Source organism: Canariomyces notabilis (genome assembly GCF_033297395.1).
Source record: "Canariomyces notabilis strain CBS 508.74 unplaced genomic scaffold N656scaffold_11, whole genome shotgun sequence".
NCBI classification, from domain to species: domain Eukaryota; kingdom Fungi; phylum Ascomycota; class Sordariomycetes; order Sordariales; family Chaetomiaceae; genus Canariomyces; species Canariomyces notabilis.
The window spans coordinates 526603-552428 of record NW_027041833.1 but is presented as its reverse complement, the minus strand read 5'-3'; the positions used below and the strand labels follow the sequence as shown (position 1 = coordinate 552428).

Genomic DNA, 25826 nt, shown 5'->3' with positions numbered 1-25826 from the left:
GGTATTTGCGCCAGTTCGCTAATTTGCTGTTAAGGGTGGTCCGTGTTCTACAGCCATTTTACAGGTGTTGAGCTAATCACAGTAACCGGGTGTTTATTCAAGCCACTCTGCAGTTAAACGTTCTGAAGGGCCATTTTGGGGGCAACGAAGGCTGAGAGCTTAAGGTGTGCTTCCTCACATCTGTTTGTACGTAGTAGCTAAATAGTAGCAGGAAATGGTAGTCATCCGAGTCTTACAGCCTTGTAATTTTCTTTTTTTGTCGTCTCGGGCGGCTCAGTTCTTGTCTTGGTACACCTAAGTAAGTACTCACCTTCAGGCTGGGAGCTTCGAGGCTGCCAGTCTTGTCCAGTTGGTGTCCTTTAGGTAACAGATTGTCACTGATCGTGGTGTGACAAACTGCGGCTACCCTCCTTATGCTGGTCAAACTGAACCTTGGGCCAATCATCGTTGCACACTTTGCAAGTTCAGCTGTTTGTAAGCCATGGCGTTAGGACCTGGGCAACCTTAAGGTGCTCCCTTGCCGCGTGGTCCAGCCACTTCCCTCTGCGGCTGTATGCCAACTTGTTCATGTATTCTGGAATTCTCGCTGGTGTCTAAAATGGTAAGCATTATTCCATACGGATCGTTACACCTAAGTTACCTTACGGACTCACCTTGACTCAGACTGACAGGTTGTGTGAAGAAACTCGATATATAGGTGCACGAGTCAGTCTTCAGATACACGCTGCTTAGAATGCCACAGATTTGTAACAACTGTGTTAAGACTCTGCCTGACTACTACCTACCTTAGGAGGCTTAGGTACTTGGGCACAGTTTCTTGTCTTTGTTTAAGTATCGGGCGGATACTCTCGAACCGCATTTGTTGGCGCTGAACATCTAGCCAATGGCGTTTTTACTTTGATTAAGCCATGATCGATATCGGGAGGTGAGTGAGGCGAGAATACTGCATGTTTGCAGCAAGGCGTTAGGGCTGGGGTTACCACCGGGGCGTGCTTATATGCTTGGCAAGGGATCTTGTGATGGCCGTGGCTGGAGAGGGATAAACGCCAGTTACGCCACGGGCGACGGATACCTGCTGGGGTTTTGAAATTGTTATAATTAGGTAGACTCGGGACTTGGAGGCCACAATTAGACATGTATATAGGTAACTTAGGTACCTGGGGAATTTAACTCGAACTGCTTTGGGTCGGCCGATTTTCATCATTGCCCAACAGCAACTTATCCCATCCGGCAGACAGACTCCTCCATCAAATTCTGAGGGCCCGTCTCACCTGGGTCTATTAACAAACAAGAGTTTGAGCAGTCCAGGCACATCTCTAATTCCATTCAGAACGTTTGCAAGATCAATAATGAATCTAGCATCCCTTCAACTTCTCTTTTGTTTTCCCCTGACCTGGGCTTCCCAGTCACCATGCCCGTCGCCAATCATTGTCTGGGCCTTAGGAAACTGCACGATTATAGCCGCGGACGAAGTTAATGATATCCACTCCTGGGGTATCCGGCTAGGCGTGGAGGATCACGGTGATCTCTGCCTCAGCCCATCGACAGTCGTCAACCACACCTTTCTTACAACCGATGACATATGCGGTCCCGACCAGCTTGACGTCCAGGGGGTGCCCATGACGCTCAGGCAATGTCGTTCCAGAAGGGGAGGGTCCGTTCCCCCTAATCTGCTGTCCGTTGTCTCAGTCGACGGCCTGGATCCAAACAATCCGGGGTGGACAAAACTGGGCAATTCGATCGAGTCCGCGGCGCAGGCCACGCTGAGGTGGCTCGGTCAGTCGGTTACGATGACCGTGGGACTGATTACGCGGGGCCAACAGTCTACGACTTCACACTTGGGCCTTGCTTCTGGCGCTGTGCTGTTGGAGACTTTGAAGAGCCTCGGCTTAATCGGCAGGCGGTCCTGGGGGCTTAATGTCGGATCCCAAAGTGTTCTTCACCCCAGAAGCGGCAGCTTGGTCTTGGGAGGATATGACGTTGCGAGCGTTGCAAGCAGTGGCTTCTCGGAGTTCACCGTCTCGAATCCCGACGCCATGAACGATAGGAATTGCCCGCTTCAGGTAACCGTCTCGGAGATGTCGCTAAACGCGAGATCAGCCGACAGACAAGGGGGTAACCGGACAACATACATGAGCAGCGCGATTATCGAAAGGGCAGGTGGTATGAAGTTTTGTATCGAGCCGTAAGTTCCCCCCCCGGAACCCCTGGTGTCACCCCAGTAGACATAATAAACTTGCTTACCGCCAGGCATGGTTCTCAGATACGATAACTTGTTTCGCATGCCGGAGAACATGGTCAACGACGTTGAAGAATTCTTCAAAGCAGTTACTGGTTATGGCGGTGACGCTGTGGATCCTAGCGTCTACAAAGACAATCTGCTCAATCTTGAGCCGGGACTGGTCTATCCTGCGAGTGCGGGCTCCTTTGAAGGAACGATGCGACTGACACTCGAGGACAAGTTGACCGTGGATATCCCTTTCTACGAACTGCTGAGACCGCTAAGAGGTCTCGACGAGAATGGAAGTCTGGTACTCCATCCAGAGTATAACGAACTTCAAGTGTTTCGCGAAGAGGCACCTGGAGATGCTCCCGTTTTGGGAAAAGCCTTTCTCTCGCAGGTACTATTAGTGGCTAATGGTGCACATGTGACCTTATCTTGCTGACATTGAATGGGTGCCATAGGTCTACCTCTTTGTAGATTACGACTCAGAGCCAGCGAAGTTTTACTTAGCGCCCTCCGCCCCTGAAGCTACCACACCGAATCCCGTTTCTCCCGACATATGTACGGCAGGCGGTCCAAGTGTCCACCCGGGTTTCATCGCAATTGGCACAATCTTGGGTGTCCTGATTCTTGTATTAGTTATGGTTGCGTTGCGTCGTTGGAGGCATTTTCCGTGGAGGCAGTCTTCAATTATCCTTTCAAGTAAGCAGGTCACGCCCAGCGAAACAGGAGGCCAGTTTCAATCAGGGGCAATTCAAGTTACTCAGAACGGTCAGCCAGCGTTGAACCTGCAAAGCCCTCCCGAAGTCCCCGGTTCTGAGCCAACTGGGAATCATCAAAATCCTACTGAAGTTCCCGGTTCCGAGCCCGAGGAAGTGGGCATGGAACCAACGCGGTGAATACAGCTTCCTAGCCTGAATGAGATCACAAGAAATGTCATAGGAACCTCACAATTAGGGTAGGAACCATGTCATTCCTCGCTTGCGAGATAGTATAGGTCAATATAATGTCAAAGGAGTCGGCTAGACGCTAGAAGCAAGTGGACGAGTGCGAGGAGCCAATTACCATCCTGCTCAGGATAAGTTATTGCATGAATCAGGCACACAACTTAATACTAAGTAAACAGCTTGCTGTAGAGAAGGACAACAAAGAGAAACCCGGCGCAGTTTGGTCTTCAGGAAATTCAGAACCGTGAAGTTGCCAGGAGCAAACGGAAGATGTCAGGCACAGTTAGAGTGGACCACATGACTCGTAATGCTAAGATACCCAAGGTAGGTAAGTAAGGCCTGCAGGTCACACGTAGCTGAGGTTTTGTTGTGCTCGGATAAAAGGGATGAGCGAGATATCCATGAGTCTGTGAGAGCTTGGGACAGTAACTGTGTGTAAGTCGAACTATCGCAACTACCTTATTCTCGGGGCCGTCAGGCACAAATCTCGAGTTCAGAGCGAAGCTCAGGTCAGCCCCTATCTAAGATACCTTACTTCGTCTTTCCAGTAGGATAGGTAGGTACCGTGACCTAGCTTTATCTTTCTCTTTGTCTCTTCTCAAATGCAAGCAGTTGGAGTATCTCTGCTAGTTGAAATATCTTATCAGGTTCCGTTTCGTCTGAGCTGCCGTCAACGAAACGATGGTGCTTTACGGTACCTAGGTAACTTCGTGTGCTTCTGCTCTACGTCTTTCATCCGAGGCTTCAATATGGGAGCTTACTATGGCTATCATTGTTTGGCATGGGGCAATGTGACCCGCTGGTATCGCTACTCAGTCACCCGGCCTCATCACGCAGTTTCAAGGAACTATCAGGGCGGCAGATTGGGTTGAATGGTGATGCGGCCTCACACATCCAGAGTATATATTCCAGGTGCTCGCCAGCCACCTCACCGTTCTGGTTTCCGAGTCTGCACCGCTCACCCCTGGAAAGTATCACAGTGCCTCCTCAGCATTCACCACCTCAAAGTCCTGATTCCAATACCATCAACAAAACAACTCACTCACTCAAGATGCTCGCCAACATCATCTCCGTTGCGCTGCCCATCATGGCCACTGCTAAAGCTTCCCCAATCGGAACCATGCCGGATACTAAGGAGGTGAACTCCACCACCCTCGAGACACCCGACGTCAAAGCCGCCGCCGGCTACAGTGGCAGATTCACTCACTACGCTCCTGGCCTGGGTGCCTGTGGCCAGTATCACTCGGGCGCTGACTGGATTGTCGCGCTCAGCCGTACGTTTCTCCCTCTCATTACCGTCCTATGGACCTGATGTGCCGAGAACATGACATAGTATTAACATGATCGAACTTTTCCTACATACAGACATCATCTTCGACCCGAATACCCCCAACGGCAATCCGAACAACAATGCGCTCTGCGGTCGCCGCTTGCGTGCTTGGTACGGAGGAAAGCAAGTCGACTTCACCGTCGTTGACCGCTGCGAAGCTTGCGGCGAGCATGATATGATCTGAGCCCCTCGGCCTTCCAGGTGTTTGCTGGCCTGGAGGTGGGCGTGGTGCATGGAAGTTGGGAATGGATCTAGATGATGGCCGGCGGTCTGGCCTGGTCAGCCGGCGGGAAGCTTCTTTTTTCTGGAGGATAACATTACGGAAACGCTGCCAGGCGCTTACGGGGGAGCATCGGTCTTCATCACTTTTGGTCTTGCAAAGCTTTCGGGAGATTTCAGGGGAGGGGTAGAGATAAGGGGGAAAGGGTTGCCTGCCTGATGGCGAAGGCTTAAGCATTAAGGAGTCACGTCAATGCGATGCGTTCTCATTCCACATCATTCTTCTGTGACTTGTTCTACATGTAGGCTTCTCTGAAATGACCGCGATAAGAGCGGGTTCGGTTTCTAGGAACCGTGTTGTGCAAGTTCCTTTCAATCCCGTCCCCTTACAGAATTGTAGATTTGACAGGGAGCACAATGAATCACGGATGGTTCCTAGGGTTGCCTTCATGGTCGGAATATCAACAGAATGGTAAAATCAAGAGGGACGACAGTGTTGCTCTCACAGCACACCAGGGGCTCGGACCTGGTTGAGGTATGACAAGGGATATGGACGGAGGAGGTCGCTAAGGTATATTAGCGGCACTCCCGGACCGTGGTAAGCTTGAGCCGCGTTGAATCTAAGGTTCAACCGGCCAATCTAGAACCGTGACGGCTTCTCGCCAACAAATGAGGGGGATGGCCTAGAAGCTGACGGCAGCTGGATCCATTTTAGCCCCTATTGTCTATTGACATTAGCCGTCCCAGCTTCTACTTGAGGTCCATCTTCTTTTTTTCTAGCAGATTGTATACCTCATCTCTTCCCAAGAAACAAGCAGACCCTCCTCGTCCAAGAGATATCCAGTAGCTGATTCACGGCAGCTCTCGACACCTACCCTTTTCCGTCTTCAACCATATTGACCCTCACCATGCTGGCACTTCCTTTCTCGCTCTTTCCTCTCACAGCAACCTTGGTTGCCGCTGTCCCGACACCGCCCCAATTGACATTTTTATACAGCGTCAACCTCACATTCGCACCGCCAGTCAGCATCGGCGCTGTACCTTACGGGACTCGAGATCTCTTGCCGATCTCAGGGGGATCTTTTTCTGGCCCAAAGCTTAGCGGTACGTACTAACACGCTTGTCACAAACTCTATCCAGTTCTCCTTCAAGTTTCAGCCCATCATGACAGCTCGAGCGACCTAACTGTAAGAACTTGCAGGAAAGGTTCTGACGGGCCTCGATTGGGGACTCACAGACCGGCAGGGCGTCTTCAGCCCGGACGCACTTTACACTCTGCACACCGACGACAACGCTACGGTCCTCGTCTTTGAGAAAGGCCACGCGCCCCACGTGCACATCCTTTTTGAGACTGCGAGTTCCCAATATGCGTGGCTGAACAGCGCGGTTGCCTACGCAACGGGTGGCCCGAACGACGCTGGCGTTGCCTTGGACGTTTGGCAGGTGAGTTCAGACTGTGTTTTCTTGCTCCCAGTTGCGTTTGGCTCAGCTATGGTATGGCGGCAGCGTCGGTTACATGGACTGACGGTTGTGTAGATAGGGGCTTAACGATAGTTTTCCGGAAATGGGATTAGGGGACTGTAAGAGTGTTAAATCAGGCCGGGGGTTGTTGAGATGTACTCTGTAAGATGCGGGTGGACTTTCTCGAGTTCCCGTGTGGATCCATCGTTCTATGTGATAACTCAGGAGAATTTTTTTAATTTCAAATTTGAGATTCAGTCTGATTGCTACTTATGTACTACAAGTGCTCAACATGAGTTGTGAACAGTCTTGAAGCCTGCATGTGGTTATTGATACATGTGATTACATCATGTAGATAAATGTCGGGGCGCGGGATGACCCTAAAATCTCATCATCATTTCCTATGTCAATGGTGAGTAAGAGATTGCCAAACTCTGCTGGGATGTTGAAATTAGGAATACAATAGATTACAGCTGGCCCTCTCGCATCGCTCAAGCTGCCTCAAGACTGCACGCATCAGGTTGACATGTTCCAGCCCACGGCATGGCGGGGTTGATTATGTCTCAGCCTCCCGTCATCCAAACGCTGCCGTTCCTCAATGGTATATTCAAGGAAGGCATCAGACGTAAGTCGGCGGGCAAAATTTGTCCCAAAATATGAGATCACTTTTATTCCACTCGCGTCCCCATTTACGAGGACCGGCAAACCCGGCCCCACGCACGATCCCCGAGTCCGGCTTGGCACGGAACGGGCGACCCACAAGCCGGCCACATCGGAGTAGCATAACCACGACACAGTGTTCACGGGCAGCTTGATATTTTGTCCGCAACGCGAGATGATGCGGTCATAAGTATTACAGGGTAGTGCTGTAGAAGTGGTCGAGTGGGGGCATGGAGCTGTGCTCGCTTCGCTGTGGCGTGTTAGTTTCCAAGGCGATGGTAGGAAGGATGAGGGGACGGTGAGAGGTGGAAAGCGTGGTGTTTATAGGCGCTGGATTTTCTCTCTTGCGCTCATTAAACGTGAGCCATTTGGGGGGAAAGGAGCTGGTATGTGGTGTTGCTTCGGGACTCTCTTCCGTAGGTGTTAGCACGATCTAAACTGTATCTCGGGCAAGGTCTATCCAGAGGCTGGACGGAACAACCCAGAATTTAGGTAATACTCTATACCGGTATCATTCATTTGGCTTGCACCTCTTCTTCCCGGTCCTTCACCTGCCATCATTGATAAACGTGGCTGAGTGGTAACCTCCTGGACAGTGTCACAATGCATCCGGGTACCACATAAATTGTTAGTGTAATAATGGGCGGTTACGGTCAGCTTTTGGCTGAGACATGCAATGCAGCCACCAACGGCAGCAGCGCTTTCTTGGCTTCTTGGCAGCCCGCAAGATTACCAGATCCGCAGATCGCACCTGGAATAATCCGTAGGTGTTGATCTTGTCAACGGTCAGCGCAGAACCACAGTCCAACGTTAACTTTACACTACTGAACAAGGGGTATGCGGCAATGTGGCGTGCGGTGAGGATCGGAAACACCCCTGAAAAGGGTGCTTTACCTGACATTTATTGAGCATTGTGCTACCAAAGGTACTGTACCTACAGTACGAAGTATGTACATACCGTTATTCTGCAACGGGACCTTCAAAGTGACGGTGCATGTGACGGGAGAGATGACGGTCAGACTGCGACAGCCTTCAGAGTGACCGACTCGCAACAGCTTAGTGAAGTATACACTCCAGATGTATGTATTGTATACATAAATGCCTTATATTAGACTTGTGTAGAGTCTGAACTAGTCCATAACTATGAGATGGTGAAGTCCTGTTAGAGTGAATGTAGGCAGGAGCCACTGTATCGATTCCTGTACATACCTATTGTGGTCGGGCACCCTTCAACCACACAAATACAAACATCTTACCTGGTGCCAGCTTCTCTCAGTTCCGAAGTTGAGAATGGCTGCTGAAATAAGTTAGTTTATGGGAGAGAACCAAACTTCCTTTCCAATTGCGTCACTGTGAGAGACTGGAGATTCCAGTAACATCTAGTGACATCTATGGATCAGATCTTAAAGACACTAAAATCCCCGGCCCGATCAGGTGGAACAAAGGGTTTGACAACACGTGAGTTTGGGGCTTTGTTTAGTGAGGATAGGCTACACTGCCCCAGGCTGGCTTGCCTCGGCAGGCCGGGCACCCGCGTGGTTAGGCCAAAGAATTCAAGGCTCTCCTGCCACAACCCCGCTAGAAGGCTTCGGGCCGATGTACATTCGTCACGCGGCCGGGGGTGGAGCATGGCGCCGTTGTTGGATGATTGGTTTGCGACGCTGGCTCGGCTGGCTTAGCCGCAACCGGCTTTCACGACCTCTGTTGGCTAACCCGGGCTCCCGGGCTAACAAGAGACAGAGGCAATTTTGATGTTGAATTGCCCCGTTCCGGGCTTCCAGCGCGCCCGAGTAGATTGATAAGACGCGCGTAGTAGCAAATGACTGACAGTCATCGCGTTTCCCGAAGAGAATTAAGGGGCTACAGAACTTGAGTACTTGGGTGGAGTATTCGCCCTAGTGTATCCGTAGGTGCGCTACTTGAAAACAGGGATGGATGGTTGGAGGCCAATAATAGAGACGTGGAGAGAAGAAGTGAACGTTGGGGAACGGCGATGTCCACTCGAACAAAAGACAAGCCCAAAAATCCCACTATGGCGGGATATCTTGGTCTCAGAAGGATTTGCTGCCGATGCCTAACCGCCACATATGTCATTTGAAGAAGAGAACCAAAGTACCAAACAAAAGAAGAGAAAGCAGTCGGCGCTAGGGTAAGGGGGAAAAGCGGGGGAAAAGCGGGGTAGCCAACTCTCCACGCTGGGGGGATTTTACTTTACGGGGACCCCAACTTAGCGGAGAAAAAACTCAGTAGGTCGCCAAAAAGGCCCGATATTAGAGCAGGCGAGACCTTGTGCGTATCTATACGCCTGGCAAAGATTGCTATCGTACTGTACATACAGTACCTCCATCGAGCTTGTGAAAATGAAAGAGATGCAGCCGGCGGCCGGCGGCCTTAACTGCTGGCCCTCTGGCGAACAAAAAAGCGCCAGAACTGATCGGACGGCGGTTCTAGAAGGAATAGGGTCATGCCAGTGGTAGATGGCCAAATGGTGGCGCCCATGGAGGCGCTGGGTCGGGTGCCGCGAATCCTTGCAGTGAAGGCTTTGCAAAGTGTGTCGTGCATTACGCTAGAAAAACGAACAGCCTTCGAAAAGCCAAGCTTTCAGCAGAATCATCCAAAGATCAGGACATGGAGGGGATACACTACGGATAGTGTAGGTGGAGAAGACTATCGGTAGTATCACAGTAAAGTTCACATAGGATTGGATACAGCGAACGTCAGCACAAGCTTCTTTGACAATTGCAGGAACACTTCAGTTTGGCAACTGCATCTGTGCCTTAATGTATGTACTCTACGACAAAATACAATACTACCTTCGTACAGTACTGTATCCGTACATACACCTACCTATTCGCACTGAAAATCCTAGCATAACTCAGGCTGTACGAGCACCAAACATCGACAAGCTCGCTTCCCGTTCCTATTCGTGTGCCGGTTTGTCGTCTGCCATCCTCCTGCGGGCGAAAAGAACGGACCGTCAGCGAATAGAAGCCGGAATCGGGATGGCAGCCCAAAGACGCACCATTTCGCCGACTCGGCCAATTTTTATGATGTTTTGTCGACCTATGCTCTCCACTTCGTAGGTCTGCATGACCACCTAGCCGGCCGCGGGAAGCTGCGAGTGGCATGTGCGACCATTCTGTTGGTTTGACACTGCTCCAGACCGCGGAGACGAACTTAATATGGGGTTAGTAGCCAGGGGTTCTCGGCGTTATTGGCGGTGTTTTCTGCATTGGCCCCATGGGGAAGGCACCCAGACCGGCGGCACAGCGGCGAAATTCCCGCCAAGCCGGGCGCAAATCGAGCTTGCCTTTAACGAGCCCCAACGCCGTTTTCTGAGTGGTCAGATGCCTCCCTCCAACACGCAACTGTTACAGTACGGTAACGTCGAAAAGTAACAAAGTTACCAGGAAGGAATGGAACTTGAGATGCGACAGGGAAGTTCTCCAGAGGTGCCACTTCCTTTCCACGTTTCCCAGGTTCTTTGAGATCCACTCTGGTGCTTGCCCTCCTTAATTTATCTTCCTGGACCTTCCTTTGCTCTCCGTTCCCGTGTCCCTCGCTTTTCTTCATCTGTTCTCTTCACCCCATCTCAAGGGCATCCATCGACAAGACAGATCGGCATCGTCAATCCCGGCCGCAGACTGTTTCCCACCATGTCGGCTTCAACTGAGAAGGAGACGGGCGCTCCTGCCGCGTCTCACGTCCATCTGGCGACGACGCAGGATGTTGAGCGCATCGAGGCGCCAGTTACCTGGCAGGCGTACCTGATCTGCGCCTTCGCCTCGTTTGGTGGTATCTTCTTTGGTTACGACTCTGGCTATATCAACGGTGTTTTGGGCTCCCGAATCTTCATCGACGCCGTCGAGGGTGCCGCGGCGAATGCAAAGTCAGTTTCCGAGTCGCACCAATCGCTTATTGTGTCTATCCTCTCCTGCGGTACATTCTTCGGCGCGCTCATTGCTGGTGACGTCGCCGACATGATCGGCCGCAAATGGACCGTCATCTACGGCTGCGTCATCTACATGCTTGGTGTTGTCGTCCAGATGTTCACCGGTATGGGCGATCCTCTTGGCGCCATTGTCGGCGGCCGTCTCCTTGCCGGTATTGGTGTCGGCTTCGAGTCTGCTATTGTCATTCTGTACATGTCCGAGATTGTGAGTTTCCAAATCTTGAGCTAACCTCAGAGATCAAGTCGACTAACCTCATCGTTAGTGCCCCCGTAAGGTTCGTGGCGCGCTGGTCGCGGGCTACCAGTTCTGCATTACCATCGGTCTCATGCTTGCGTCTTGTGTCGTCTATGCCACCCAGGGGAGGCCCGACACGGGATCCTATCGCATCCCGATCGCCATCCAGTTCGTCTGGGCCCTCATTCTGGGCGGTGGTCTGCTCTTCCTTCCCGATTCGCCCCGTTACTTTGTCAAGCGAGGCAACCTTCAGCGTGCTACCGACGCTCTTTCCCGCCTCCGTGGCCAGCCCCGCGACTCTGAATACATCCAGGTTGAACTCGCCGAGATCGTGGCCAACGAGGAGTACGAGCGGCAGCTCATCCCTTCGACCACTTGGTTCGGCAGCTGGGCGAACTGCTTCAAGGGCTCCCTCTTCAAGGCCAACTCGAATCTTCGCAAGACTATTCTCGGCACTTCTCTTCAAATGATGCAGCAATGGTTAGTTGACAATGGTTGATATCGCATTTGCGCCGACACTTTGCTGACTGTTTCGTCTAGGACCGGTGTGAACTTCATCTTTTACTACTCGACCCCCTTCCTGCAGTCGACGGGCGCAATTGACAACACGTTCCTCATCTCCATGGTCTTCACCATCATCAACGTGTTCTCGACCCCAATCTCCTTCTGGACCGTCGAGAGGTTCGGCCGTCGCACCATCCTCTTCTGGGGTGCCTTGGGCATGCTCATTTGCCAGTTCCTTGTCGCCATCATCGGCGTCACGGTTGGCTTCAACCACACCCACCCTAACCCGGCTGATCCTTCGAAGAGCCTTGCCGATAACGTTTCGGCCGTCAACGCCCAGATCGCCTTCATTGCCATCTTCATCTTCTTCTTCGCCTCAACATGGGGTCCTGGCGCGTGGATTCTCATCGGCGAGATCTTCCCGCTGCCGATCCGCTCTCGTGGCGTTGGTCTTTCGACGGCCTCCAACTGGCTCTGGAATACCATCATTGCCGTCATCACTCCTTACATGGTGGGTGAAACTCGCGGCAATCTGAAGTCGTCCGTCTTCTTCGTCTGGGGCGGTCTCTGCACATGCGCCTTCGTCTACACCTACTTCTTGGTGCCCGAGACCAAGGGTCTGTCGCTTGAGCAGGTTGACAAGATGATGGAGGAGACCACCCCGCGCACCTCGGCCAAGTGGAAGCCGACAACCACCTTTGCCGGCGCCGCCGCCGGTCACGATGGCTACCTCGAAAAGGGAACTGACGCTGCAGTCTAAGTGGCAGGCAGCTCCCTGGCCCTGCGCTTTGGCATCGTCATCCGCGATTCGGGATCTTCTTGTACAGTACATTATATACCCCGCATTATCCAATGTGCCAACGATGAACGGTATGACGAATGGAGGCTATGAGTGTTGGGCGGATATCCATGACGGCGGCGGGTTGCATTTTTTCTTTTCTGTTCCCTATGGGGTGGATCATGTGCTTAGAGAAATGCATGCATCGATTTCTGCACTGGCCAACTTTGTAAATAATTCCTAATCCTCGGCCTTAGGTACAATATGCCAGGATTGAGCTTATACTCGCCGTCTTCGCCCCGTAATCAACGAGTGCATCAGAATATGTCACCAACTCCAGCAGAAGGACAAGCCCTTGAACAAGATTCTTTCGAAGAGATTGACAATCCACCACAGACCCTAACGTACATTTACTACTTAACTATGAAGTTATGATGGGGTTCAGCGAGGCAATCTCACACCCCGCTACCTTCATTACTTCCTATCATCTAGGCCCTATGTAGCTCCCCCGCGATTCCCTTAGCAAGTCCTCCGCTCAGGTCCGGGCCATATGTCGTCCACCCTGTGTTCAATTGCGCCCTTCTACTTGACCCCTGATCGTTGAACTACACAGTACTCTTCGGGGATGTCACTGATATGCTCGTTGGGAAGATTCAGGATCTGAGCAGCACCACTCCGCCTGGCCCCGGCTCGCAGCCCTCCAGTCTCGTGGATACCAGTAACTCTGTGCGCATCTGAAGGGTCTGAGCGCATCTGAACCGCTGTACCGGCCGGTAAGCCATCCAAAGGGCTGAACTGTCGAACAGAACTTCAGATCCTCATCTGCATTGTATGCGTTGAAAGAAGTTCCAAATATGATTAGGGAGCCACCTCGTACACGTCTCAATCAGAAGTGTTATAAACACCTTAGGGGTAGGGATGGCTTGGTGGGTAGGTAGGGTTGTAGGTTTGATTACCTAAGCTAAAGCAGGTTACGACACCCGGCCTTCATTAAAGTGGATACTTTGTTCACCCAGCAAAATGCAATTGCCGTGTCGCGCCTGCGACTGTCGCGTCTGGCGTCTAAATCGCCTCCAGCCTGAGGGAAATCCTTTTTCCCGACTCGGCATTCCCGTCTGCCCCTCGCTTGGCTCTTTTACCCCGCACATTGCATCGTCATCCAGGCATTGGCAATGGAGTTGTGCCTATGCAGAGTGGATGCTCCAGGTGCAAAAGTCGGCCAAAGAGTAACAGACAGCCGATGACGGCCGGTCTCGAATCCTCGAAGGTGGATGCAGGCAAAGCCTGCAATATGAAGATCAGTAGCATCCTTGAGGGCGAAAGCCGAGGTGCCCTTCTCTGATCACTTCTTATTATCTCTGCTCAGTGCCCCTTTTCCCCCCTTTGCTTGTAGCATTCGACACACCCACTCAGACACCCGGTCCCGCGTCTCCTGCAAACGTCCCTTTGCGATTTCCTGCATTGGGAGGGTAGGACAGAGATCACCGCAGTTCCATTCACCCGGAAGCCTTGGATTTGGGACCATATTGTTTACGGTCTGGCGATCACTTTCAAGTTCCCCGGTCAATCAGAAAAGCCAACCGGACCGATTGCCAGCCGATTTACCACGTCCGACGTATCACAAACATACTAATCAAGATGCCTCTTCCCGCCGGTGTCTACCGCGCTGACCATGTTGGCTCCTTTCTTCGCCCCAAGGAGGTCCTTGCCGCGCGTGAGAGGCTCGACACGAACTCCATCTCCCCAACAGAGCTGCGGCAGATCGAGGACGCGCATATTGCCACGGTGGTGCAGAAGCAAATAGAAAATGGCCTGCAGATTGTGACCGACGGCGAGTTCCGCCGCGCCTGGTTCCATATTGATTTCTTGCAACACCTGGCCGGCGTCGAGCGCCACGGCAGCCTGTCGTCGACCAACGTCACGTCGCACGGAGTGACGCCGCCCAAGCTGGTCGTCGTCGGCAAGCTCGGGCATCCAAAGGCCATCCAGGCCGAGGACTACCTGTACGTGGAGAAGGTAAGGGGGGACAAGAAGGGCGTCACGACAAAGGTGTGCATCCCCAGCCCGACCATGGTGCACTTCCGCGGCGGGAGGGATACCATCTCCAAGGAGGCCTATCCGACGCTGGAACCCTTCTTTGAGGACCTGGTCAAGGTGTACCAGGCCGAGATTGCCGATCTGTACGCCGCCGGCTGCCGGTTCGTGCAGCTCGACGACACCAACCTGGCCTACCTCTGCGACGAGGGCATGCGCGCCGAGGCGGCGAAGCGCCACGGCGAAGACCCGCAGAAACTCACCAAGCAGTATGCGGCTCTCATCAACGCGGCCATCAGCAAGCGGCCAAAGGACATGGTCATTGGCATCCACCTCTGCCGCGGCAACTTCAGGTCGCAGTGGTTCGCCGAGGGCGGCTACGAGCCCGTGGCCGAGGTGCTGTTCAAGGAGCTGGATGTCGACGTCTACTTCCTTGAGTATGACGATGCGCGGTCTGGCGACTTCTCGCCCCTGCGCCATCTACCCGAGAACAAGACTGTTGTGCTGGGGGTCATGTCGAGCAAGAAGGCCGAGCTCGACGACAAGGAGGACATCATCAAGCGACTGCACGAGGCGGCCAAGTTTTGCCCGAGGGGGTTGGACCAGCTGTGCTTGTCCCACCAGTGCGGCTTCAGCTCAACCAAGGAGGGTAATGACCTGACCGAGGAGCAGCAGTGGGCAAAGGTGCGGCTAGAGGTGGAAATTGCGAAGCAGGTCTGGGGTGACGATCTGTCGGTGTAAAAAGCTGCAATGGGCTGCCGACGCGGACGCAAGTAGATCGGAGAGGGTGCGGCGTTCAACATCGATACCCATCGCATTTTCAACAGCGACAAAACTGAGAAGAAATTGGATACGCCATGATATGCATACAAGAACCAGGCGGGTGGCAGCATTTCGGATGGGCGGGAAGGAAAGGAGTGGTGTTGGTATATATATGGCGTACCGGTCTTGGGATGATGTATATCTGTTTGTGCCATTTGCCGTTATTCATCTTCGTCCACAGCTTCATGTCACTGCTCCTGGCCGCTTCGCTGTTCTAGGATAGGATCAGTAGCTAGATGCGCAAGTCCGGGCCTTCATGCTACCTGGAGAACCCTTGAAAATGCATCTCTTTCGCTCCCTTCGTAAAATGGCATGCCCAGGGATAATCACGACTTGATGACACCGTGAGGAAGGTATGAATAGGATCTATTAACATTATGTATAGGAAAGACGATAATACCCAAGTATCACTAGCAGTACAGCTACAGGATCCCGTCAACTACCCGAACCGGACTGGCTCAATGCCCAGCAAATTGCCGCTCTACACCTCCTGAGGTCAGGGAACCACCGGAAGACTGCGCACCTTTATCTGTGGCCTCGGCATCTCCTGTCCTGATATTCTTCGTCTGAACACTGGATTGACCGGACTCCCTGAGTGTTTGCGTGCCTGTGTCGCTGGCAGCGCGAGGGCGCAGCCGACCATGCGCTTCCTCGATAACTCTGTTCCACGACACGGACATGTTGCTTTCCGATATCTCAGGGGTGAGCAGCCGGGGAAAGATGCGGGCTAGCACAGGCTTGATGGTGGTAATACAGGCGCAGACCACAGCAAGGTTGACCTCGAGCATCGTCCAAACCGCGATGAGGACTGTGTTTAAGATCGGATCTATAGGTGGTTGGGCAAAGGTCCATCCGAGTGCGAACTGCACGGTTCTTACAATCGAAATAAGACAAACACTGCGGGAACGAGAGACGCATCTGTCAGCTTTACTGGAACAAGTGCTGTAGAAATCAGACCGGGTAACGTACGAGAAGGCGAGCAGGAAGACAAAGTACAGCAAGATCTTCTGCCGTTGTGGGACCCGGATTTTGGGCAGCACTGTTAGCGGCAGCAGGAAGATGAGAAAGTCGGTAGTGATGTTGATCCCGGAATGGCTCCAGTAGACATTCCAGGAATGGCAGTAAGCCGTCGAGCGTAGCGCACGATTCCAGACGGCCTCCACCGGAATGCAGACGGTAATGAGCGAGGCGATAATCCAGAGATGGGTGATAATAACAATCCCAAGGAGGACTCTAGCCGCCCGACGGACATTGTTATATGTCAAAACGCGGATGTAGAGGCAGAGAATTGAGATTTTGACGAAGGCCAGAGCCAGCGCGTAGATGATATTTGTGGCATATCCTATCTATGCCGGAAATCAGCATCAGTCCGACGACGTCAGCACTCGCCGACTAACCTTAAGGTAAATTGCGAACGTATCAGGGTCTAAAGCAGCATATGGTCGTCCCAAGCCGTATTGTAATTCTGCCGGGCACGTGACGTCAGAAAACCGCGCTTCAGTTGCGTCGAGAACGAGCGTAGAGAGAATTAGTCAAAGTATGTAAGAGCGGGACTCACGGATGAGATTGGAAATCGAATTACCGGCGGCAAAGAGCTACAGAGTCACATTAGCGGGGATATGGGGCCGGGATGTGGGATCGTGGCAATCTGACATACCCAGGCGGGCAAAATGAAGGCATCCTCAACTGCAACCGAGCGGAGAATCACCACCCTTGACCAGAGTCGCATGCCCACGAACAGGCCCGACACGGCCATGGTGACTACCGCGACAGCTATGATGAGTTGCCCATAGTGTGCAACATCCGGGTCCGGGGCCGGGGAATCCCCTCCGGTCATGGTGTCGGTCCGGGATTCCCCGCTTTAAAACATCGGCGCCGAGTCGTTAGCTAGCTGAACTACCGGCGGGGACCTCGTCGCTCGAGCTTGTTAGGTGCCGTATATTCTGGGAATATTACCGACTGTATGTGTGTTTGTTTAGCCAAAACATATCGGAACACACGTAGCAAAAAAGATCAAAAGATATTGAGAAGGTGAAGAAAAGTCAGTGGAAAGCGCCGTGATGGGACTTTTCCCTGGTGAGGAGGTGCGCAATCCGCGGTTGGTAATACCGGACCCCTGCACACCGGTCAAAGTCTTCAATGAGCATCGTCCAATTCAAAACTGCAAATCTGGTCCTGGCTGATGGGCGGAAATTCCCCGCTATCGAATGAGGTTAGCGTACCCAACATTCATCGGGTCCATACTCCACCCCAAGCACTTTTGTCGAAGGCTCAAGCGGCATCCTCCGTACAAATTACGAATACATGCCTGTCGTACCTCTCCCATTTCGGAGTTTGGTTTCTCAGGGACAAGCATGACGACAGCCTTGCGACTGTTATCGAACGAAGATTGTGATACGGAAACAGCGGAAATATGGCTTCGTTTGAGCCACATATCTGCATGGAGGGTGGCTGCATCTGTCTTCAACATGAGTCCATACCTTAGTTATCGACTTCTCAGGCTCGCAACGAATCATGGAGATTTAGCAAAGGGACTTCCTACCTGGTAGGTACAGTACATAGGTATATTTGCCGTGAGCTATGGGATGCGGATAGCCGATACACTCGCCCGCGCAGGTCAACACTCGACAGTGAGCCTTTTCTAGGTATCCTCTAAGAAACGATCTCGAGTACGGACACAGTACCTGTTCAATTCGACTTTTATTACGAAGTACACAGGGGCCATCATGCTTCTGACATTTGGCTGTGCCGCTGACTCGCTGAGGGTTTCGTGTCGCACGGACCACCACCACGAACTCAGCACGAAGCAGCCAACTCCCTACTCCGGTTCCGTACGAAGTTGGAAACCCAACAAGAACAGCGCTAGACGGAAAATTGCCCATGTGCGGCCGACTGGGAGTTCCGAATATCTGCTGTCTGGAAAGATACAGAGATTACCGACAGTTGCATATGATTCGCGCCGTCTCGATTTGACGACAGACCAGGTGTTACGACTCCGCCCCGGTCGAGAAAACGCGATCCGGTTCAAAGTCGAGAATTCTCATGGCTTCCTTGCTTTTGGGACATTGCGATTTAATATTGGCCTGAAACCAACTTGAATGCCAGGTGAGGCAGATACGTGGCTTCTGTCCCCGGGCCACAACCTCCTTGAGCAGTATGCAACACTGTTGAGGCCGACAGATCATGCAAGATGGGTCGCGTACTCTGGGATGGCAATTTGGGCCTCCCCTTCCAAGGGCTAATACGAAAAACTTCGAGTCGCTACCTCGTGCTGCTGGGGATGTGGACAGAGGATTGCCGGAACACCAGCTTAGCAACCGCTGACAACGTCTTCTTTCAGTCTCGTCCGGCTGAGAGCTAATCGCACTACGTCACTGCCTGATTCAACCAGGAGCTCGAAAGACGACAAGCAAAATGCATACCTACCTAGTTTTGAAGTCCATTCTCGGTGCTGAATCCGGTGAGAGCACATGCATGACGACTCCATGCTTCGACCTTCTGGGTTGTGTCCTGAAGGCCATGGAGCAAGCATTCTGGGACGAGATTTGGTCTTGGACTGGTTGATTCAACGATTCCTACAGCTCCTAGAATCAACTTCGACGGCCTTGCGAGGTGATTGACATCAATTGAATCTCAGGCTTGCTTGGGGGTACGGTATTGTATTCGAGCCTTGGTCAGTCCGATTCCAGCTGTGACATCTTTGGACTGATCTTATAGACCAGGCTATAAGGGAAGGGCTTATTATCCCTGCCGCTTTTTAAACAGTTACAACAAGTACCTAACCCAGCCGACTCTCCAGTCCCATCCGTGCTGAACCCCCCACAAACGCCCCCAATCATTGACGGGGTTCTCTGCTACCAAAGGTACCTAACGTGCTACTACACACGCAGATTACGGGCTCAGGCAATCAAGCGGAAGCGGACAACTAGAGTCTCTCCATTTCTCCAACCTCCTGGCGTCACTTTGTCGTGGATTTATCCAGGGCATTTACCCAGCTCCGACGGGTTGGAGAAGCAGCATATTAATATCCAACGGGACTATGGTCCTACCCAGTACCGGATCCATGGCGTGTGTTCCGATGTTTCTACTATACATTGGTCCCCAAGAAGATGATCTATTACTCTCCCATTTAAGCAGCAAACATGCGCGCAAATAATGTTTGAGGACCAGGCGGACGCTCCCATAGGCCTCCTTGCGACCCAAGCCGGCTATTAAGCATGCCTTTATTACATTGCTTGAGATCGCCACCCCCATCGTCCCAAAGTTTTGGAGTATATGACAGGCTACGTACCTAGTATCTCGACTTCAGTCCTCCACATGTTCTCGCTCAGCGCGTGTCTAAATCTTGCCCATTGCTTGCTGAACCAAGATGCGACCCATTACCTTCGCAGCGACGGTGCTCGCCTCGAGTGGGCTGGCAGTGGCGAACCCGGCGATGTTAGTTGGTGCAGTAAACTCCTTCACAACCGATCAACTGCTGATGGTGTAAACACTCAGCCTCGAGAGCCGCCAAGCCACTGGATTGCACGCCGCCATGGTTGCCAGGGGCCGCCAATACATTGGCACTTCGTTAACCGTCCGAAATGACAACTCGGAGCAGAACATTATCAGGAACAGGAACGAGTTCGGGTCCATCACGCCAGAGAACGCCATGAAATGGGACGCCACCGAGCCGAACCGTGGCTCCTTTTCCTTCGGAGCCGCCGATCAACACATGAACTTTGCCACTCAGAACGGCAAACAGGTCCGCTGCCACACCTTGGTCTGGTACAGCCAGCTCCCCGGCTGGGTGTCCAACAGCAACTTCAACAACGCGACCCTGATCAGCGTCATGACGAACCACATCAACACCGTCATGGGTCGGTACAGGGGCAAGTGCACGCACTGGGACGTGGTCAACGAGGCGCTCAACGAGGACGGCACATACCGCGACAACGTCTTCCTGCGCGTTATCGGCGAGGCATACATCCCCATTGCCTTCCGCATCGCGGCGGCCGCCGACCCGGCCTCAAAGCTGTACTACAACGATTACAACCTCGAGTACGGCGCCGACCATCCCAAGACGCAGGGTGCCGTCCGCATTGCAAAGCTTGTTCAGTCCTGGGGCGTCAAGATTGACGGCGTGGGCTTCCAGGGCCATCTGGTCAGCGAGAGGACAAACACGCAGTCGACCCCGACCCCGTCCCAAGCCGTGCTCGAGAGCAGTCTCCGCGCCTTTACCAACCTTGGCCTTGATGTGGCTTATACAGAGATCGATATCAGGATGAATACGCCGGCTACCGCGGCCAAACTGCAGGCTGCGGCCGATGCGTACGCCCGCGTCGCCGCCTCGTGCTTGGCTGTGGAGCGATGTGTCGGAATGACAATCTGGGTGCGTTTTTCCGTGGCTATCTTGGGGAATCTGAATACTAACCGTCAAATGTTTTTCACAGGGTGTCTCGGACAGGTACTCCTGGGTGCCGCAGACCTTCTCAGGGGAAGGGGCTGCACTGTTGTGGGATAATAACTATAACAAGAAACCGGCCTACGACGCTTTTTTGAGAGCTATCCAGACTACGAATGTAACCGCCAGCGCATAGGAGGTTGCGAGATGGAATCCCAGCCATACGGGCATCATGTTGCTTAGCAGGATGGTTCAATGCCATGACAGCCTGCATCAGTGTTTGTCAGGACTTACTTTTGAGCTGAGGAATCACTGCTCAAGCAAGCATCGTACTACGGTACTAATATTGTGGTGATGTCTGTGACTCGGATGGGTTTTCTTCCATGGTTAGCGGGAGAGTTCTGACCTATCATAGAACTTGAATTTCAAAGGCACAGGTCTCTTAGCTTAAGTTGATCAGTTATGTACCGGGCCTGGCTTGTTGCTACGTGCTCGAAGTCTTCGAGTATTGTACCTCACGTTAGACGGTAGACTCCCGTCCTCTTACATGCTTAGCATTAGCCGTCAGCTAGCTTCCCACCAATTGGGGCAGATGCGTATTTGTCATCCAAACCCTTTCATCCCCATGACGCCAAGCGGGGTTTTAGACTTTCAGTCGTGTAGATGCGGGGTGAAGATCCCAAGCTTAGTAGTCCTTCCGGTTTGCTGGCATTCACTGAAGCTCAAACTGTTGTTGACTTCTGCCGTTGCTTGTGGGTAAGACTCGGAGGCATTTCATTCTCAGATGTAGGATCTATCTGTCTCTATACCAGCCATGCCATCTTCAATGAGGATGAGGTAAGGGAACCCCCCACTCATATTCCATGTATATCCATTGCTAAAGTTTCAACATCATCTTGCTGATCTTGGTTACGATCCTGCATCCTCAGCCTCCCCGAGTGCATGGCCAAGCTGGCGGCCGATGGGCCTGTCAAAAAAGAGCCCGCAAACCGCCGGGTCAGGGCTCTCTTCAAGGGAGTATGGGTATTCGATACGCTGCAAGCAGAGTATGTCTGGGAGCATCCCTACTGTACGTTCACGTTCCCCTAGCATCAAGCCGTATGCTGACAGTGAGATATACCAGTCCCTCTTTTCTGGATTAACATCGCGGCCATTGAAGCAGGTCCGGGCGAGCTTGAATGGGGCGCTGTAGAGGGGAAGGGCTTCTGGCTTGGAATGCTCATCGTAGAAGGCTACGAGATCCCTATTGCAGGGTTTAAGCAAGGCCCGCTGAATGGGCTTGCATTGATCCGCTGGGAGGACATGGGTGAGCGGCATCTTTTGTTGCCTGGCCCTACTACCCCAGCCGGTATGTACATGAGAAGACTGACCAGGTCCACAGATGCATGGTATGCTGAGGACGAACCGCTTCTCGGCACACACCCAAAAGACCCCTACAAGCGGATCGACTGCCTGCCGAGTTCGCGAGAGGTACGGATTGAAGTCGACGGTGTCGTGGTAGCACGGTCTACCAACAGCGTGTTTCTGCACGAAACTGGGCTGAGACCACGGTACTATCTCTCCCCCACATCGATTCTCGACTGGAGCATGCTGTCAGATAGCAAGTCCGTCACCATCTGCCCATACAAGGGAAAAGCGAGGTACTACCATCTCAAGGTCGGCGAGAAGGTCATTGATGATGCGATTTGGTACTACAAATACCCTACCACCGAATCGGCCCCGATCCAGAATCGACTTTGCTTTTATAACGAGAAGGTTGACGTGTTTGTTGACGGAGTGAAGGAGGCTTAGGACCCAGCAGGATATTATGCAGCAATCCATGTTCTTGATAAATAGGTGCTTAGTGTGATTAATATGAAAAAGTTCTTGGTCCATATCTCAATTATCTCCAGTGCCCTTGTCCATTCCCTAGGCAATAACCAATGATGATGCATGATAGGATAGCACTTCACATCGGGCAGTGATTCCCATCTTAAACCACTCTTCATCGACCCACATGCCCCCCTTTTGTTGATTGTTGACCTAATTCACCTGCGTACTGCTTACCCCGTGGCTCTTCCGTGGCCCGCAAGCTACCAAGCTCTGTTCATCCATGGCCATCCGGTCCCGTTCCCAACATATCAGCCGCCCCGGCAACAGTTACTCATCGTCACCAATGCGAATTCTTCCCTCGGAAGAAAGGCCTTGCGACCAGTATCCGGGCAGCTCGATATTGGTCTCTGCAATGGCCCGATGGCTGACAAGCAGCCAGAGCAGCAGAACGGGTTGGGAAAGCACATCTAACACCGCGTAGATGAGGATCTCGGTGTCGACAGAGGTTCTGCGGGCAAGGGTGGTAATGGCCCAGACACTTCGAAGAAGGGAGACGTTAATTACTATTCCAACATTAGGCGTGTTATCAAGGATCAACTCACATTGGATAGATCGTCCAAAGAATAAGCGTGTAGCTCGCGAGCGTTGCAAAGAGCCTAGAGACCCTCGCGCCCTTGGCCTTGACCATCCTGGTACCGTGCAGGCCGACATGCCAGATGACGAAGAGGTACGACAGACAGGCAATGGTGAACCAACCCCACTTCTGGGCCGTCCGTTCGGCGCCAAAGGCAGCAAAGAGGCCGCTCAAAATCATGATGAGGTTGGCGAGCAAGGCCATCAAGGTGTGGGCGCCGTCGATGCCGGCCAGCAGGCACAAATTCAGCAGGACCAGCGGTGTGGTCAGCGCCCAGTTAACGTAGCGCGCCCAGTAGACCTGACGGCAGACGTCGTGGAACGTGTCGGGCACGTGCTTGTGGCTGTCGCGCACCGTCTCGCAGTTGAAGGCCGACGCCTGGCCCGAGGCCATTGCGAAGTAGGCGAGCGCCGAGATGATGGGCACCAGCGTGCTCGTGACGTGGTAGATGCGCCGAGACACGGGCACACGCCACGAGAGCAGGGCGAAGGCGGCTGAGAACAGCGACATGCCGGCAAAGAGCACCCATAATGTGCGGTGTCCTGTCTCGCCGGCCGTTTGGTAGTGGGTCGGGCTTGCTGAGGCGTCATGTTAGCATACTGAGTAAGGGCTGAGAGGGGTGTAAAGCTTACGGATCACCGTGGGGATCGGCCCCGGAGTGTGAGTGTGGGTCGACGTGGCTGTCCTCGAATACAGCATCTCGGCGACTTGGTCAGGGTGGATCATCGTGTTCTAAGTCTCTTCCAGTTTTCGAGGAGATGTGACTTAAACAAACGAGAGAGAATGCAGGAATTCAAGCAGAGGACTGATTTTCTTATAAAAGGGCATACCATTGACGGAATTCGCCTCATATTTTTGGTCACCTGTGCTGTTGCGCAAGCTCTCATGTAAGTGCGACGTCATACATTGTCGGGCGTACTACCTGTGCTGCCTGCAGTACCAGACGTGGAGAGGGGAGTCATCCAGCTGCGGGAAGAGCTTGAAGCTCTCTGATTCGATCCAATCTGAAAGCAGGCAAGATCCATTGGAATTGGCCAATTACTGCTGCAGCTGAATGGGGACGCGTGATGGGACCTTGAAAGTACAGTACATTCATTGCCTCTTGCTGCTCACAGCTGGAGCAAACCTGCCACTTGCTTCCCGTCATCGGGAGACGAGGCGGGCAGCCGCCGGCAGATGAACTCAACCATGGTTCTCGCTGGTTTCTGCAACTTCTGCGTGACCAGACCGCTCCATCGGCGACCTCAGCAGACAGTCGCTTCTTGCCCATCCGGCTCATGCCGTCGTTGAACCGAGAGAAACGCGCAGCACCGATAATGAGCAGTTGAGGACAGCAATTTGTTGGTTGTGGAGCTGCGGAGCACAAGCTCTGACCCATGTTTTGACCAAAGAATAAAAATGATTCGCTCTGTGAGGGCCCCACAGTGCCCCTCCAGGCCAGTGAGACCGCCGCCAGGCTTGCTTATTGGCTTTTGCTGGTTCTTGCCGACGACGTCATTTATACCCCACATCTACCTCGAAATCGAATTGCTGGAGAAAGAGCCTTCCAATGGTGCGGCCCCTAGGAGGGTCCAACAAAGGACGACCACACTAGGCGTATCGCACGGGTGATATTATTAGCAAATAACTCTGGCCCCGTCCATCTCTCCCTGTCTTGTTGTCGTGTCAGCTCATCTCTACAGCAAGCTGCTCATTGCAGATTCGCGCCGACGCGCCCAGCAATCTCAAAATCTTACAGTAACAGGACCCGTCACATCAACCAATACAGCCATCGGCAAGCGAGAGGAGAATCGAAATGGAGAACATCCTGATGAACTGTCCCGTGGTTGGCACGACCAACTCGACCCTGCCCCCGTCGCATCCAGACATCGACCTTTCCCAACCCGGGCTCGTGTGCCCTGTCGTCGGCGCCACTACGGACCATCATCACAACCTACACAAACACCCGAACGTACCCATCCCGCCCGACCACCCGGCTGGCGATGCCTCAGCGTGCCCGATCCTGACCGGCAAAGTGGTCAACGATCCCAAGAGCAAAGAGATGGACGATTCAGTCTGCCCGGTCGTCGGGACTGCTACAACTGTGCTTCCCCCCGACCACCCTAGCACCGAAGGCAAAGAGGACGAGGCAGCCTGCCCGGTGACAAAAGCAAAGGTCGGACACCACAAGGGAAAGCTGGTTGCGCACCCGGACGTGAGCCATGCTAAGGAAGGCGCGGTCTGTCCGGTTGCTGGGATCAAGGCTTGAGACGGAGGTGCCGTCGGTTGTATCGAAGGTCGGGATACAAACTATTACAATCCCCTGGATCCGAATAGAGCAGGTGTGGAAACCTGAATAGTACGCATTCCATATGGCACAAACATCGGTTAAGGGCGTGGCCTTGTGTATGTGTCCCGTGGAGTATGTGGCGAGGATACCGCCGGATCAGTCTGGTTGGGGTTTCAAGGGGAGGAATGCACGGAGACCAGTCCAGTCGACAATGGAGGGCGACATTCGGGAGCCTCGTCAATATCGGCATGATTGGACCATGATCCATAACCACAAACCCAGAGTTCTCCCCATTACACTGCGACATTGACTGGTAAGATGCCAGTGAAGACCCCAGTTTGTGGGGCTCAAGTAGCAACTATTCGGGCCTAACTATGTATACAGAGTCCTTAACCCGTTTTTGTTCGCGGCTGACAATGAGACACGCCTCGAGTCTGACCTTGAGATCATCTCATTCTTACAGCCCAGTCACGGCTCGCCTGGGATGCTTTCAGGGGCCTCACCCCTACAGACTTAAGCCCATTACAAGGTTGCGGTGCTCGTTAATGAGTGGAAACTCGCG

The 25826-nt window shown here is 52.9% G+C and overlaps 12 protein-coding genes across 12 annotated transcripts; 8 read left to right on the top strand and 4 right to left on the bottom strand.

The window, feature by feature from the left end:
* Nucleotides 1–1349: 1349 nt before the first annotated feature.
* Nucleotides 1350–2666, top strand: N656DRAFT_709871 (uncharacterized protein; the record flags this gene model as incomplete). Its single annotated transcript, XM_064811625.1, has 2 exons — nt 1350–2185; nt 2264–2666. The coding sequence occupies 2 exons, from the start codon at nt 1350–1352 to the stop codon at nt 2664–2666; spliced, it is 1239 nt and encodes a 412-aa protein (XP_064670097.1).
* A 1469-nt stretch (nt 2667–4135) lies between these two features.
* Nucleotides 4136–4685, top strand: N656DRAFT_805938 (uncharacterized protein; the record flags this gene model as incomplete). The annotated part of the gene is made up of 2 exons (XM_064818338.1): nt 4136–4445; nt 4537–4685. Exons 1-2 carry the CDS (start codon nt 4223–4225, stop codon nt 4683–4685), a joined length of 372 nt encoding a protein of 123 aa, XP_064670096.1. The 5' UTR covers nt 4136–4222.
* Nucleotides 4686–5419: 734 nt separating this feature from the next.
* On the top strand, nt 5420–6256 carry N656DRAFT_753491 (uncharacterized protein; the record flags this gene model as incomplete). The annotated part of the gene is made up of 2 exons (XM_064813063.1): nt 5420–5824; nt 5922–6256. Exons 1-2 carry the CDS (start codon nt 5629–5631, stop codon nt 6254–6256), a joined length of 531 nt encoding a protein of 176 aa, XP_064670095.1. The 5' UTR covers nt 5420–5628.
* A 4241-nt stretch (nt 6257–10497) lies between these two features.
* On the top strand, nt 10498–12292 carry N656DRAFT_709365 (general substrate transporter; the record flags this gene model as incomplete). Its single annotated transcript, XM_064811591.1, has 3 exons — nt 10498–10998; nt 11057–11508; nt 11569–12292. 3 exons carry the CDS (start codon nt 10498–10500, stop codon nt 12290–12292), a joined length of 1677 nt encoding a protein of 558 aa, XP_064670094.1.
* A 1656-nt stretch (nt 12293–13948) lies between these two features.
* Nucleotides 13949–15085, top strand: N656DRAFT_768636 (UROD/MetE-like protein; the record flags this gene model as incomplete). Its single annotated transcript, XM_064813639.1, has 1 exon — nt 13949–15085. One exon carries the CDS (start codon nt 13949–13951, stop codon nt 15083–15085), a length of 1137 nt encoding a protein of 378 aa, XP_064670093.1.
* A 394-nt stretch (nt 15086–15479) lies between these two features.
* On the bottom strand, nt 15480–17152 carry N656DRAFT_93099 (uncharacterized protein). Its single transcript, XM_064819408.1, has 5 exons — nt 16824–17152; nt 16725–16761; nt 16564–16631; nt 16136–16512; nt 15480–16063 (listed from the first exon to the last, which is right to left on the bottom strand). The coding sequence occupies exons 1-5, from the start codon at nt 17001–17003 to the stop codon at nt 15625–15627; spliced, it is 1101 nt and encodes a 366-aa protein (XP_064670092.1). The 5' UTR covers nt 17004–17152; the 3' UTR covers nt 15480–15624.
* On the bottom strand, nt 17153–18262 carry N656DRAFT_93098 (uncharacterized protein). Its single transcript, XM_064819407.1, has 3 exons — nt 17709–18262; nt 17458–17617; nt 17153–17366 (listed from the first exon to the last, which is right to left on the bottom strand). The coding sequence occupies exons 1-3, from the start codon at nt 18046–18048 to the stop codon at nt 17303–17305; spliced, it is 564 nt and encodes a 187-aa protein (XP_064670091.1). The 5' UTR covers nt 18049–18262; the 3' UTR covers nt 17153–17302.
* N656DRAFT_93976 (uncharacterized protein) lies at nt 17935–18920 on the bottom strand. The gene is made up of 2 exons (XM_064819410.1): nt 18593–18920; nt 17935–18523 (listed from the first exon to the last, which is right to left on the bottom strand). The coding sequence occupies exons 1-2, from the start codon at nt 18685–18687 to the stop codon at nt 18154–18156; spliced, it is 465 nt and encodes a 154-aa protein (XP_064670090.1). The 5' UTR covers nt 18688–18920; the 3' UTR covers nt 17935–18153.
* A 615-nt stretch (nt 18921–19535) lies between these two features.
* On the top strand, nt 19536–20745 carry N656DRAFT_789673 (glycoside hydrolase family 10 protein; the record flags this gene model as incomplete). The annotated part of the gene is made up of 3 exons (XM_064816808.1): nt 19536–19603; nt 19664–20537; nt 20599–20745. 3 exons carry the CDS (start codon nt 19536–19538, stop codon nt 20743–20745), a joined length of 1089 nt encoding a protein of 362 aa, XP_064670089.1.
* Nucleotides 20746–21306: 561 nt separating this feature from the next.
* N656DRAFT_779385 (DUF427-domain-containing protein) lies at nt 21307–22545 on the top strand. Its single transcript, XM_064815181.1, has 3 exons — nt 21307–21618; nt 21673–21855; nt 21931–22545. The coding sequence occupies exons 1-3, from the start codon at nt 21492–21494 to the stop codon at nt 22338–22340; spliced, it is 720 nt and encodes a 239-aa protein (XP_064670088.1). The 5' UTR covers nt 21307–21491; the 3' UTR covers nt 22341–22545.
* On the bottom strand, nt 22515–23980 carry N656DRAFT_93139 (family A G protein-coupled receptor-like protein). Its single transcript, XM_064819409.1, has 3 exons — nt 23628–23980; nt 22964–23573; nt 22515–22899 (listed from the first exon to the last, which is right to left on the bottom strand). The coding sequence occupies exons 1-3, from the start codon at nt 23719–23721 to the stop codon at nt 22689–22691; spliced, it is 915 nt and encodes a 304-aa protein (XP_064670087.1). The 5' UTR covers nt 23722–23980; the 3' UTR covers nt 22515–22688.
* Nucleotides 23981–24790: 810 nt separating this feature from the next.
* Nucleotides 24791–25243, top strand: N656DRAFT_789670 (uncharacterized protein; the record flags this gene model as incomplete). Its single annotated transcript, XM_064816807.1, has 1 exon — nt 24791–25243. The coding sequence occupies one exon, from the start codon at nt 24791–24793 to the stop codon at nt 25241–25243; it is 453 nt and encodes a 150-aa protein (XP_064670086.1).
* Nucleotides 25244–25826: the final 583 nt, after the last annotated feature.

Coding starts and splice junctions, on each gene's coding strand:
- N656DRAFT_93976 (XM_064819410.1), bottom strand. CDS start 18,687: ATGGCCTTCAGGACACAACCCAGAAGGTCGAAGCATGGAGTCGTCATG. Junction 18,524..18,592: donor AGAATGGACTTCAAAACTAG/GTAGGTATGCAT, acceptor TAGTGCGATTAG/CTCTCAGCCGGACGAGACTG.
- N656DRAFT_93099 (XM_064819408.1), bottom strand. CDS start 17,003: ATGACCGGAGGGGATTCCCCGGCCCCGGACCCGGATGTTGCACACTAT. Junction 16,513..16,563: donor CGTTCGCAATTTACCTTAAG/GTTAGTCGGCGA, acceptor TTTCCGGCATAG/ATAGGATATGCCACAAATAT. Junction 16,064..16,135: donor GTCTTCCTGCTCGCCTTCTC/GTACGTTACCCG, acceptor TCGTTCCCGCAG/TGTTTGTCTTATTTCGATTG.
- N656DRAFT_93098 (XM_064819407.1), bottom strand. CDS start 18,048: ATGGGCAATTTTCCGTCTAGCGCTGTTCTTGTTGGGTTTCCAACTTCG. Junction 17,618..17,708: donor CTATGTACTGTACCTACCAG/GTAGGAAGTCCC, acceptor AGACAGATGCAG/CCACCCTCCATGCAGATATG. Junction 17,367..17,457: donor CAGGCATGTATTCGTAATTT/GTACGGAGGATG, acceptor CTCATTCGATAG/CGGGGAATTTCCGCCCATCA.
- N656DRAFT_779385 (XM_064815181.1), top strand. CDS start 21,492: ATGGCCAAGCTGGCGGCCGATGGGCCTGTCAAAAAAGAGCCCGCAAAC. Junction 21,619..21,672: donor TGTCTGGGAGCATCCCTACT/GTACGTTCACGT, acceptor GAGATATACCAG/TCCCTCTTTTCTGGATTAAC. Junction 21,856..21,930: donor GATCCGCTGGGAGGACATGG/GTGAGCGGCATC, acceptor CCAGGTCCACAG/ATGCATGGTATGCTGAGGAC.
- N656DRAFT_93139 (XM_064819409.1), bottom strand. CDS start 23,721: ATGATCCACCCTGACCAAGTCGCCGAGATGCTGTATTCGAGGACAGCC. Junction 23,574..23,627: donor GCCGATCCCCACGGTGATCC/GTAAGCTTTACA, acceptor ATGACGCCTCAG/CAAGCCCGACCCACTACCAA. Junction 22,900..22,963: donor CTTTGGACGATCTATCCAAT/GTGAGTTGATCC, acceptor CCTTCTTCGAAG/TGTCTGGGCCATTACCACCC.